This window comes from Ictidomys tridecemlineatus, chromosome 1, assembly GCF_052094955.1.
Source record: "Ictidomys tridecemlineatus isolate mIctTri1 chromosome 1, mIctTri1.hap1, whole genome shotgun sequence".
Lineage (NCBI taxonomy): Eukaryota > Metazoa > Chordata > Mammalia > Rodentia > Sciuridae > Ictidomys > Ictidomys tridecemlineatus.
In genome coordinates, this window is record NC_135477.1 from 230,748,551 (window position 1) to 230,762,012 (window position 13,462).

Genomic DNA, 13,462 nt, shown 5'->3' on the forward strand with positions numbered 1-13,462 from the left:
TCTTAATATTAAATCTATTGATAAAAACAAATATGCCACATAATTTTCTTATTAATGTTAACAATGCCTTGACATCTATCTGAATATTATGTTCACAATTATTTACTGGAGAGGCCTGTGGCATTGAGTCTACTGAGCCTAGCTTCTCTCTCTCCTCTGCTGCTAATTTCGGAAACCACATGTGTCAGGTCTTCTTCAGATTCCTCCGGGCATAAGGTATCTCTCAACTCACGTTGTTCAAATTCTTATGTTCCCTCAGCCTGGATACACCCTGATTCCAAGCCCACTGCTATTCTTAACCTGATAATTTGCTCTTCCATTTTAAATATCAGCCTGTCTGTCCCTTCTTCAAAATACTCTTCCTTCAGCCCTTGTAGATGTTAACATCTAGGATTTATATTGTGCAGCAAGTACAATTTCCTGTATGATTCTCATCACAGTTTGTAGTTGAATATTTATTTGTGTGAATATTAGTTTAATGTTAATATCCCCCACTTTGTTTATTATAATGCTCAACATAATGACCAGAAAGCAGGATGTGTTCAATAAATTTTGAAGAAATAAAAACATCCCGATTAGACATAAATCTTTATCAAATAAACTCAACAGTAATCAATCTGTAGCTCCAAACAAAGTAAACTAAAGACAATGAAGTTAGTATACATTTATTTTTATATTTAATGTTATTTTATAATGGAGGAAAATATTTCAAGGCATATATTGTTTTATTTCTAAGGATATAGTAAAAAGTAAACGACATATAGAAACATTAGAAATCCTAGAGGAAAGGAATTGATTATATTTCATTCTGGAACTCCTATGATGAATGTCTGATTTTTTTAATGAAAGAAAACAAACAAAACAGAACAAAACTTAATGAATCTAAAGGACCTATAGGCTTCCTTTTCAAATTAAAAAAAAAGTTATTTTATTAGGTCCAATATAAATAAGGCTTCAAATATTCATGGAATAAATGTCAATCAAATAACAGAACAGATTTTTTTTCTGAATACAATAAGGGCTATGTTAAAAATTTTTCTTTCTTAATCTAAAAAAATTGATAAAATATATGAGTGAATACTAATAAAGAGATAACATTTTGGAATAAATATATCTATTTTACAATTAAGAAACATCTTAAAATGTTTCTAGACATTTAGAAACATTCATCTTTACATTCTCAAAAAGATATTGAAACATAGTCAACGAACACTTTTGTTTATTTTCAGAAGGGATATTAAAACAAGATTAGCTACTCCAAGTCTTGTTTTTGTACAAAGAAAAACCTGAAGTAAGATAATGACTAAAAAACAGTAGGCAACATTTATAAAGACTCTTCGATTAAAAATTAGAAATGGTCTACAAATATTAAAATTGACAATATAGTACAACTGAGCCAGAATCACTGAAAGATAATTCACTGGGGGCAAAGAAAGTAAGGGAAGATACTGGGACAGGGAAGCCATTTCCAACTAGCAGCCAGTCCCAGTCCCTTCTGAGGAAGTTGAACTGGTCATGAGCCCTGGCAAGAAGAGTCTATAGTCTCATAACCTGATGATTCGAAAACAAGGATTTCTGTTTCCTCCAGGTGTACAATTGGAAAGGACATATTTCAAGAAAGCCAGAATACTTGACAATGAAATAAAAGTTTAATATACCTATCACCCTAAATAAGTAACAAGGAAGCTGTATACAATTAAATGTTTGTGCAAGTTAAAAAAAAAAAATCTGTAGGAAATTAAAACTCCAAAGTGCAATCCAGGTGAAAGATATATTAGATTTATTTCTTACTTGTTGTTATATTAAATATATGCAATCAGTTGTTAGGAATTATTGTTAGCATTTTTTCAAAATTATTAAGCATTTTGTTGTCCGAAAATAAAATGATATATGGCTCTGTGTGATATTTCTGAAACTATAGTTTGAAAGGACCCCAACAAAATCCTCAATTAACTCAACTCACTCACACACCATTAAAGAACAGCATTATGCAAACACTTAGAAAGTATGACAGGATCAAATCTCCATGGAACAGTGTATGTAAACAAAAGAAATAAGCAAATATGCAAAAATAAACTAAGATTAAAAACAATTAGATAAATTGAACGATGAAATACGTGGTTAAGAATAACTAAAAATAGATGGTTTAGGAGAATTTTAAAAATGGAAGCAAAAACAAAAAAAGATGAGCCATTGTATCAATTTTTTTAAAACGAGTAGAATGCTAATAGCTAATAGTATCTTCAATCTTCTATACATATTTAAATGAAGAGGCTGAGGTCACAAGGACTAATTTTAGATGGAAAATTCATTAGTAAGCCATAAATAAACACAATAAAATAATGCCAAAAAGAATTTTCAGAATCAATAAATGGATCAGTAGCAAATTCAAAGAAACAATAGGCAAGGTGTTTCTATAATTAAGCTTAAAATTCCAATTCAGAAAAAAAATACTGATTTCAGACTCCTGTGATTAAACTGTGTCCCTGAAAACCCCAAATACACTGAAGTCCTAATCCCTAGGACATCAAAATGTGTCCTTCTTGGAAAAAGGCTCTTTACAGAGGTAATTATGTTAATATATTTCTAAGATGGATTCCAATCCAAACAACTTTTAAATAAAGGAGAAATTTGCACACAGAGATGCACAAAGATACATTAGACTCAATATGTAAAATATGTCTTGTATTTGCAATACTTAATAACTGCCCATGTGGAGAACAACACGTGAACTAGAAGATGACTTGTAGTCATTAAGAAAATCAAATTAGAAAGAAAAAATCGGATTGAAATAATGAGAAACAAAAACATTTGTAAATGTGGATAATTTTAAGTAAGATCTAAGGTTTAAATGAGTTCAATAATAATGTAAAATATATAAATAACTTAATGAAGAAAAACATGCCAGACAAATATAATATAAAAAAATAAATAAACTCTGTTTATACTAAGGCTTTGAATTAAGATAACTGTAAATGTGTGAACTTTAAATTGGATTAAGATGTTAGCAAAGTAGTTTAATGTTATAAATAAGCATATACTTTACTACATGAATCTTAATAGCAATGATAAGAAGAATGATTACTTGGGATTTAAAAGTAACAATCAATTAAGCATGTAAAAAATAGAAAACAAAATGAAATTTGACCTTTCTTATACTTTGGAGATGTGTTTTTTTACATAAAAAATTAAAAACATATGCAAAAAATGAGAGCCACAAACTATGTCAAAATATAAAACATACAACTTCCACTATAGCTGAGGTAAAACCCTAGAAAAGCAATTACAAGGGAACAAAGAAGATAAATAAAACAAGTAGATAGAAAATTTGTGGTACACAAATACAAAATAAATTACAATAATGAGTGAAAATGCAAATAACAATAAATATAAAAGGTTGAAACCATTGTAGTGAAAATAGAAATTGTCAGAGTGAATTAACTAATGAGAAGTTAAATTTTTATTCTATGTGATGATGAAAGACAGAGGATAAATGGCATTTCCATAGTAGAGTAGACAAAATGCTCAAGAATATTTGACAAAAAAAACTTGACATAAATGTGTAAAGAAAAGCAATTTATAGATTGATCATTTAATTATAAACATAAAACTTAGATGAAACATATAATTTTGAACTCTACTCCAGCACTTAACTTGAAAGTGTAAAATAAAAAAATTGATATATGAAATTGAAATAAAATATTTTATCACCTATCCCACAAATGAAAGCATACATGTACAATATTTGAATTCAGAGTGCAATGATCCTACCTTGTCATTTTTGATTCTTAATATGACTTAGCATTATGTCAGAAAAATAGTACAATATTCCATTAAAATAATGTAACCGTCATTTTGCCCAATTATCCCAATTATCAGTTTCTACCCAAAGGATTTAAAATCAACACACTGCTATGGTGCAGTCACATCAATATTTAAAGCAGCTCAATTCACAACACCTAAAATATAGAACCATCCTAGGCGTCCTTCAACATATGAATAGATAAAGAAAATATGGTATATACACACAATTGAGTATAACTCAGTCTTAAAGAATGAAATTGTATACAACCAGAAGAATAAGAGATTATACTCTATTTATGTATGACTTGTCAAAGTGCATTTTACTGTCATGTATAACTAATTAGATTGACAAAAAAAGATAAACAGGAAGACACATACCAATGTGCACATTTGGGGTATGGGATTTTAAATAAGAACTTCATTGTTTTGATAATTATTATTAAGGAGCCAAAATTCAGCTCTAACAGAATTCACAGTAGAAAACCCTGTTTTTTAATGAAAATACAATAAATAAATACATTAAAAACAAATAAAAAAGCCAAAATTAAACAAAATCATCCTCTGAGAGTGTCATTGTTTTTGCTATCCTGGTGGTATTGGTGCAACATGAGAAATCAGGAAGGATGATAGAAAACTTTCCTTTAATAGAACAGATTTGTTTAATAAATTTTGCTTAGATAGGAAAGAGGCTCTTGTTTCCATGACTTTGATAATCAACACTCAATAGAATTTGTTAATTTATAATTCTGAAATGCATTTTTATTACTAAAGTAATATAGTTAATGTATTCCTATTGTAAACTAAAAACATAAGTAAATCAAACATTTCTGTGGCTCAATCAATATCACTCTAGCACCCATGTTCACTGATATTATCTAGAATGGTTTTGCAGACTTGAATTATGCACTTGATAAAACATTTTGCATAAGTATACAAATAAAACTTGCCTACTTACATGTATGCACATGCACCTACATGTGAATTTAAATGTACACTTATACAAAGTTTTTCAACCCTGCCACTATTGCAATTTGGGGTCAGAAATTTCTTTGTGAGGGAGTTGTCCTATGTGTTATAGAATCTTTAGCTGTACCCCTGGGCTCTACTAACCAAAGAACAGTTACTTCACCCCTTGTAGAGTCACAACTAAATCTCATAAATGCCTCTAGGTGTGGTGGTGCATGCCTGTAAGCCCATTGGCTCAGGAGGCTGAGGTAGGAGGATCAACTTCAAAGTGATATTGCTCAGTGGTTAAGCACCCCTAGGCTCAATACTCAGTACCTTTCACGAAAAGAAGAAATGCCTCCAGAATTTTCATGGACCATTGGTCTTTTTGCCTTTTAGGGCCTTTTTTAATTAAAAAATCAATGTACAAATATATTGATAGAAAGATCAAGATAATACAAACTGAATATACTCATCTTCATCTTTTTATTCTACTTTGAAAATGAATTAAAACATTTTCATAGGCCTTTAAGTATTATGGACTCTTGTACTGTGCTAATTGTAGCTAATAGACAAGGTGACTACTGAGAAAAAATAAAATGTCTTCAACTATAGCAAAATGCCCTTTGAGGGGAAAAAAAATCTGTTTCATCACTACTGATATACAAACACACAAAACACAAACACCACACACACACACACACACACACACACACACACAAGAATGTGTTTTTATAGTAATATGAGGTTTACAATGTAAATACATATTTATAGGTTTTTTAAATATGTATTGTCTTGCACTGATGACATTGGGAAATACATTTATGAATTTAAATATTTTCTACATTATTTAAATAAAATACTACTTATTCTCTAAAAATGTAATTAACAATAAAATCTTATTTAATTCATTAAAAAAAGAAGAAGAAGAAGTTTTGTAGGGCATGGTGTCACATGCTTGAAATCCCAGTAAATTAGGAGGCTGAGAAAAGAAGATCACAAATTTGATGTCAGACTCAGCAAGTTTGTGAAAGCCTCAGCATCTTTCAAAACCCGCAGGAAGTTAGTGAGGCCCTGTCTCAAAATAAAATACAACTGGTGATGTAGCTCAATAACAAAGCATTCTGAGGTTGCATCTACTATATGAAAAAATTTTAAAAACAACAATGAAAATAAACCACGCAAATCCTATACCACTGCAATTTAAATGAATGCTATATCTAACAAATAAATTTCTTGTTTTTGCATCCAGTTTCTTTTAGGTCTAGATCCAAATTGATAAATTTCTATATTATGACTAAAAAATGTTTGTATCTGCACAGAAGAACTGTGACTCATAGTTAAGTCCACATGACATTATGTCATCGTATTGTCATATATAAGATTCAAAAGTCATATTATGATACATGGATTTTTCCATTCCAATTAAGTATTGAAAATTATCTTTGGACAACATTGGGTGACAATTACCACCATTTGTACTGTGCATTACTTTTTAATTCAGAGTTTATGATGACATTAAAGCTATTTTTTTTTCTGAAAAGACTGAAATTTCTACCATTTTTTTCATGATTTATTCTCTCTACAACCTGAAAGTCATTCATTTAATTTGAATATACAGCATGAAAAGACATTTAGTGGTTATCCTCTAAGTAAAAAAAAATAAATAAATACAGAAAAATGTCAGTAATCATTATGACGAGAGGGGAATTTCCTGCTGCATATACTGGAAAGTGATTTTCATTAAAGAATCAGCTATCTTAGATTTTATTCCTTGACACTGCCAAGACAAATTCTGTTGACATCATTGCTTTTTTCTCCTGGAGTAATTCTGCAAAGCCATTTCTTTGTTCATTTATACTGTTAGACTTCCTTCCTTATTCACTATATTTTGCAATATATAACAAATATATTAACAAAGCAAGTTGACAGTAATTATCTTCAATCTACACTCATCTACTGCTACATGTATACTCACAAGTGGAAAGGAGAATGAGAGACATTTAGAAGTCAAGTTCTCAACAGACCTAAGTACTATTTTCATCAAATTATGATTTATAACCAAGGGAAAATACTAAATTGTAAGAAAATACTCCCTAAATATAAAAAAGTGATTGTGGAGAATATAATCCATTTTTTAATTCAGGAAAAAGTGAAATCTCCTATTACTATCAAAACTATCTTTAATTTCAGTATACCAAATACCTAAGAAAAAAATTGTAAGTAGGTTAGATGATTTTAGCTTAAACCATGATGCTGTACAGAAACACACTTTTTGGTCTTTCTCTTGTTTATAATTTAATTGCCAGATCATGTGATGAGGACAATGTTCGTTCACAAACACTCTGTAATAAACATATCTTCCTTTCTTAAATATATATGGTGAGTTAAATAAACTGTCTACATTACTGAAATGAATATAATATGTATTTATGGAGTATAATATCTATGTAATCATAAGCAGATACTGAATAAATAATATGAAGCATATTGTAGGCATATTTGTTTTAATAGATTATCATTTTAATGTATCTTTTTAAACTGTATCAATTGCATGCATTTAAGCATTCCTAAATATTACCAATAAGATCAACACATTCTGTAATTATAACCTACACATCTTGGATATATTTTGCTGGTAAATATGATCTCCACATATAATATAGCCCTAAATTCATATTTTAATCACCAAATAGTGTACCTTAAATTGTAGTTAATATCTCTACCATAAGATTTCTACTTTTAATAATTATTTTTTATTTGATAAGTTATCTTTCTAATATGAGTGATAAACTAAAGACATTAAGGACCAAAGAATATGTTTTATTCTGAACGTCTCTTATTCTGAAGTCCAGCTCACTCAAGCTTCAGAAATTACACATCAAACAAAATGCAGGTTAAACCAAAAAGTGATAAGAATTTGTTATCTATTAAAATACTAAATTTCTACTAAAGAAAATAGCATAATCAATTCAAAAAGTAAACAAATATGAAAAATTATTAATAACCTACTTTAAAAACTAATATATTTCTATGAATATACCAATATATCTCTACCATGTTAAAGACAGCAAGAAAATAATATCAAATTAAGGAATAAAATTTTAAAAATCTCTCCTAAATAAATTTGCATTTCTTTTTTTTTTGCATTTCTCTTATAGTGACTGCATTTGATAAATTTAAGAGAAATGCAAATTAAAAGTGCACAGATTTTATTTTTCACCTATCATATGTGCAAAACTCCAAGTTTTACAACTATCTCTGAAGGCATACCTGAACAAAATCACTCATTTTAATACACCACTGATAAACGTATAAAATACTTCAACACCTATAAAAGGGATCTAGTGATTTTTACCAAGATTATAATTATTTATATGTGAATAGAATCCTACTTTGTAAATCTCTCTTATAGTTCTACCTATATGTATGTTAAATAATGTGCATAGAGGATTATTTGTTCTATTTTTGCATGTAATAGCAGCAAAATAAGAACAACAAAGTTGACTAGTAAGCACTTTATAAGTAAACTACACAAGAAGGTACACCGATAAAAATAGTGAAGACCTCTGAAAACTCTTGTCAATAAAACCACTGACCAGAAAGATTTTTGTTCTAATAATTTCAAATAATTATCATAATCATTAACATGGTTACAAAGCCTGTAACTCATGGTATGCTTTTCTGTAAATTACTACATTTGACATATTGGTAAATGTCAGTGCATACAAATAAAAATCTCAGTACTTGCACCCAAAGGCATTCACACCCAGTATATTATGTGGCAAACATTTTACCCAGGAGCTCAAGAACATTTCTATAAATGGCCAAGGCTAAACATCTTCAACTTTGTGGGTCCCACAATGTTTCAACTTTACTCAAGTCTGCTATTGTGGAATGAAAGCAGCCTTCATAGTACATAAATGAATCATTGTGGCTGTATACTAGCATTGATTATTTAAATTTCATATAAGTTGGGCCATACTCAATGTGGCCCTTCATGCACATCCATCTGTTCATTGATACTACAAAAAAGTTAAATTAATAACAATTTCACAGGTCCTGCACTGAGTACAATAGATCACGAGCCTCCACCACATACAGATCTGTGACGTGCACTCATTCATATATTCATCATCCCCCAATCTCAGAACACTTGTTTAGAATCCATCTTCTGATTAAGTTTTTATCTTCTACCAAAACTATGCATGCCAAAAGAAAATAAAATTTATCTGCTCTTTTCTCTCCCATTTCCAGAAAATTTTATTTGTTATTTAGTGAAATTAAAAAGAAAAGAAATAAGCATAATAAATTGATAATAAAATGTCTTTCTCTTATTTCCCACCAAAAGAACCAATTCTGTCGGTTCCCATTTATTTTCTTCTTTTCAAGAAATAAAATGATTATAGAAATGTATTTTGCATTTCAAAACAAAAATGATTTTCTAATAATTCAATATATTTTGTATTAATATTAGTGCATTTGCTTTCATGTCTTTCATACAACACTTTGTAGGGGAAAATAGCATACAGTGACATGAGTCATTTGTTTCATTTTATTATGCATATGAGGAAATGATAGACTTGTTTCGGATATTTTCTTTTGTTTCTGACACCATGGCTCCTGTGTTGTATGGAAAATGCAGCTGCAAAACAGTCTTGTTGGACCAGGGGTAGAAGACATGGTTTGTGATCCTGCACTGTCTACACATAAGGAAAGTACCATGGTTTGGATGGAATAGTATTTTTTTTTCTCAGTAATAGTGCTAATAATGCCCTAATAATGCTTTTCTTCCAGAAACTAGTGGGAAAGGACCAGTTACCATATATTCTTGTTACTCAGCCATATTCATTTTTAACCCTTTCTATGTAATATATACTTAAAATTGACAAGAAAGAGTCAATCAGGGTAACAGAAGTCACTGAGCCACTGTAGTCAGGGTGATTCCACTGCTCTGCTTACTTTCTCCCATAGGTAACAGAATAAATCTGTGTGCTGCTTCCAGAGGTCAGTAATGAATCAGAATTAAGCTTTTCAATTTTCCACTCTTTTCTAGAACCTAAATGACATATACCTAAGTTCTCCCATGCTACTGAGTAGTCAGTTTTCTGAAGATAAGGATAAGTCACTGAATTTTCTTATCTGTATTTTTTAAAGAAAGATAACTTCTTCTGATATTACTGGTTATTCTGCCCCATAATATTTTGGGATTTTCTCAAACCTCATATTACTAGTGCATATTTACTCTGTATTTAAAATCTATCAACAATTTTGGGGAATTAGAAAAATATCCATGTCTTCAAAAGGCTGATTAAGAATATATTTCTGTAACAATCGCCAGAAACATATTAGATATTATGTTCATAGTAACTTTTTAGCCTCATGTGCACGAGCAAGAGATAAAAAGTTACCAATAAACAGAAATGCTTCAATAAGTGACATTGCATATTCTAATGTACTTTTGCAATATTATAAAATAATTTAATTGTGTTTTTGATTAAGCCTTCCTACTTAAGAAAAGAAAAAAGCCACTAATGATCTGGTAAAGGATGCACATTTCAATATTCTGGAAAAGATTTAAAAGAGACGCAATATCATTGATAGTGTTCATTTTTTACAAATACCTCAAGCTCTCCAATACAAAGTATAGCTTTCTATTAAAAAAAAATCACTTCATGTTTCAAATTGTATTCAACTCCATTCTCATCTCACCACACAATTTCTCAGGAGAGGAAAACAAACAAACTATAGGAAACAAATTTTTTTAAAAAACTTACTTTTCCAACATATTGTGGATCTGGTCCCATATGTTCTTCTAAAACAAAGAACTGATTCCACACCCATCCCCTTTTGGGACGATGGTGGACTTCTGTTTCACCTTCAATGTGTTTGGTTTGGTTTCTGGTCACCTTGATGGAGCTGTGGTGAGCAGTTCCATAACACCTCTGCACAAAACAGAGACACACTAGGACTGGACAGATGCAAGATGTGCTCGTAATTTTCATTGTAAGATAACTTGCCAGTTCACAGTTTTCCTTTTCTTCCTTGTCAGCTACAAATGCTTAATGAGCATTCAAGAGAGAAGCAAAAGCATCTTTTGGAAGGACAGTCCAAAGTAAATTGTTCAGCGAGTCCATGATTTAACTGCCCATCAGGGAAAGATCAGACCACATTTACATCCTGAAGTACTTGGAGAATCAAAGCTGTAGTTGTCTGAGGATTCCAAGTCTTCACAGTAGGAGAACACAGGTAAGCATTTTCTACCTAGTGAAAGGAGGGAAAATTATATACATTACAAAACATGTTAATTTTAACTATTTATCTGAATGAAAAAAAATATGCTATTTTTCAGAATGATGGTGATAGGCAGAGAAAATATGCAAGTCCTTTCAGAAATATATATAAACATGCAAACCTAAGCTCCTGTTTGCATTTTTACACACTTTTCTACCTATAACGTTAATTCTCAATGGCATATATATGTATGTGTATATGTGTGTGTGTGTGTATTGCTTGTATGTATGTATACATAAAGTACTTATGTCTTTATATACGTGTGTATATATATAAAGTTTTTGTTTTTGTTAGATGTGTACAGACCTGTACATCCTACATATTAATTACATACTGTACATGATAAATGACTTCAAAAAATTTTCCCCAAATTCTCTCAATACCATCACAGCAAACAAATAGTTATAAAAGTACTTAAGAAGTAAATGAAGAAGAAGGAGGGTAGGGAGAGAGGAGGAAGAAGAGAAGGAGAAAAGAGAAAGTATTCTGCTAAAATTATTCCAGGCTTGGGGCACAGATTGTCAGAATGGAATATTAGTGTGAACTGCAATTGGCTGAGGTATAGCTTGCCTGGACTCTGATGGGTCGTGCTTACAATAAGTTAGGGTATGGACTTGGCATGCAGGGCAGATACACTTCCAAGCTTGGGGATTACATCACCCTAGGTTTGATGTCTAATATACATATTGTTCCCATGTATGTAAAGAAAGGATTAAAGGGATAATAGGGGACAAAATATCAAAAGTAAAAATTTGTTGCTTTTTCAGATAAAAAATGTTAAAATTCTTCTACTTGGATTTTGGTACATTTGGGCAATAAAGTAAAGCTTGAAAAACATTTGTTGGAGACAAATAAGAAGTTTTGTGAGATGCAAAGTTGATACTGAAATTATTAGCTTACTAAAAACAAAAAAAAAATGTATAAAATTTGCTGAAATAGTTATGTATCTGTGTTCAAATATGTGTTTAGAAAAATATTGATTCAACAATATGGCTCTTTAATCTAGTGAAGATATTTGATTCATTGTTACCTCATTGCATAATATTGTCTGTAAATCAGTACGAACTGTAATGCTAATGTGAAAAAATTACAAAGTAATTGACATGAAAATATAATTGATTTTAAAATCTATATAATAATTCATAGCATGATTCTTATATAGAATTGAAAAAAAGGTATTTATGCAGTGTTGGAAATGAATTATTTATATATATATATATATATATATATATATATATATATCACTTGGGACCACACAGCAGGGTGTTCTCTGTCAGCATTCTTTTCCATAAATTAGGGTTAATAACAATGCTACTTCACCATAGTACAAGAATTGTATAGGATTAGAATTAGAATTTTATTTAAACCAACTAATAAATAAAACATTCACTTTTTAAATATTTTAGGAAAGCAAAGGAACTGTTCATGCTGATTTAATTTAAGAAGATCCAAAAATTTTTCCTAACTTAAAAGAGCATAACAGTCTACATTCAACATGTTACAAGAACTGAAAAGAGAGTTTAAAAACACAGAATTTGGGGCTGGGGTTGTGGTTCAGTGGTAGAGTACTTGCCTAGCATGCATGAAGCACTGGGTTTGAGTCCCAGCATCACTTAAAAAAAAAAAACTAAATAAACAAAATAAATATAGTGTCTGTCTACAATTAAAAATATTTTTAAACACACAGAATTTGTTTGTTTTTAAATATAATTTGCTTACAGTGTCAACCTTCATGAATCATCAAATTTATCCAAATCTCAATGTTCTCATATATTTAAGCTTTTAGCCAGAATTATGGTTTTCAATTTTTTAATCTATTTAAAATATTTGTATGATTTTAGATGGATCTCTTTAGTTTCCAAAAGTTTCTTAAGTTTCAAGTAATGAATTTCAAAGAATAAGAGATTTTTTAGTCATTCTTCTTAGAAGCCAAGGTGATAAATATATAGAAGGTGTTGTTATCTTAATACGTTCACACCATTTGGTGAGATTTTCAAATGAAATTAACATCTTTACCCTTTATACCTAGTTATTTAACAAAGCATAATTCATGAGACGAAGGTGAAGAAAGTGTCTTCTGTAATGTATTGCATATCGGTAGAATAAGTATTTTCTTCACAGTGTTGGTCTTATGTGTCATTCCAAAAATGTAAAAATGCATTTTAATTTATATATGTATTGTATATTTATAAATCTTTTTTTGGAAATTTTGAAAACTGATAAATGTGACAGTGCAGAATAAAAGAACAGATGTAAATACGACTACTGTGCTTTTGAAGTTAAATCCCTTTACCACATTTGAGAGGATACAACTACACATATGAAAATTTCCTGTTTTACTTCAAGAAATCTTTCCCTGTGTAGGTTACAAAATATTAAAATGCAAAAATAACAAAGCAAACCACTGATTACGAATAAT

General features: G+C 30.0%; 1 protein-coding gene across 10 annotated transcripts in view; it reads right to left on the minus strand.

Annotated features, from left to right (window-relative positions):
- Nucleotides 1-13,462, minus strand: part of Cdh18 (cadherin 18) — a 903,781-nt gene that overhangs the window by 287,565 nt on the left and 602,754 nt on the right. For all 10 annotated transcript variants that reach the window (XM_078016885.1, XM_078016863.1, XM_078016854.1 and 7 more), the window contains one exon: nt 10,527-11,013. In XM_078016885.1, coding sequence (XP_077873011.1) covers nt 10,527-10,754 — 228 coding nt within the window. In that variant the 5' untranslated portion in view covers nt 10,755-11,013. The remainder of the gene's footprint in view (nt 1-10,526; nt 11,014-13,462) is intronic.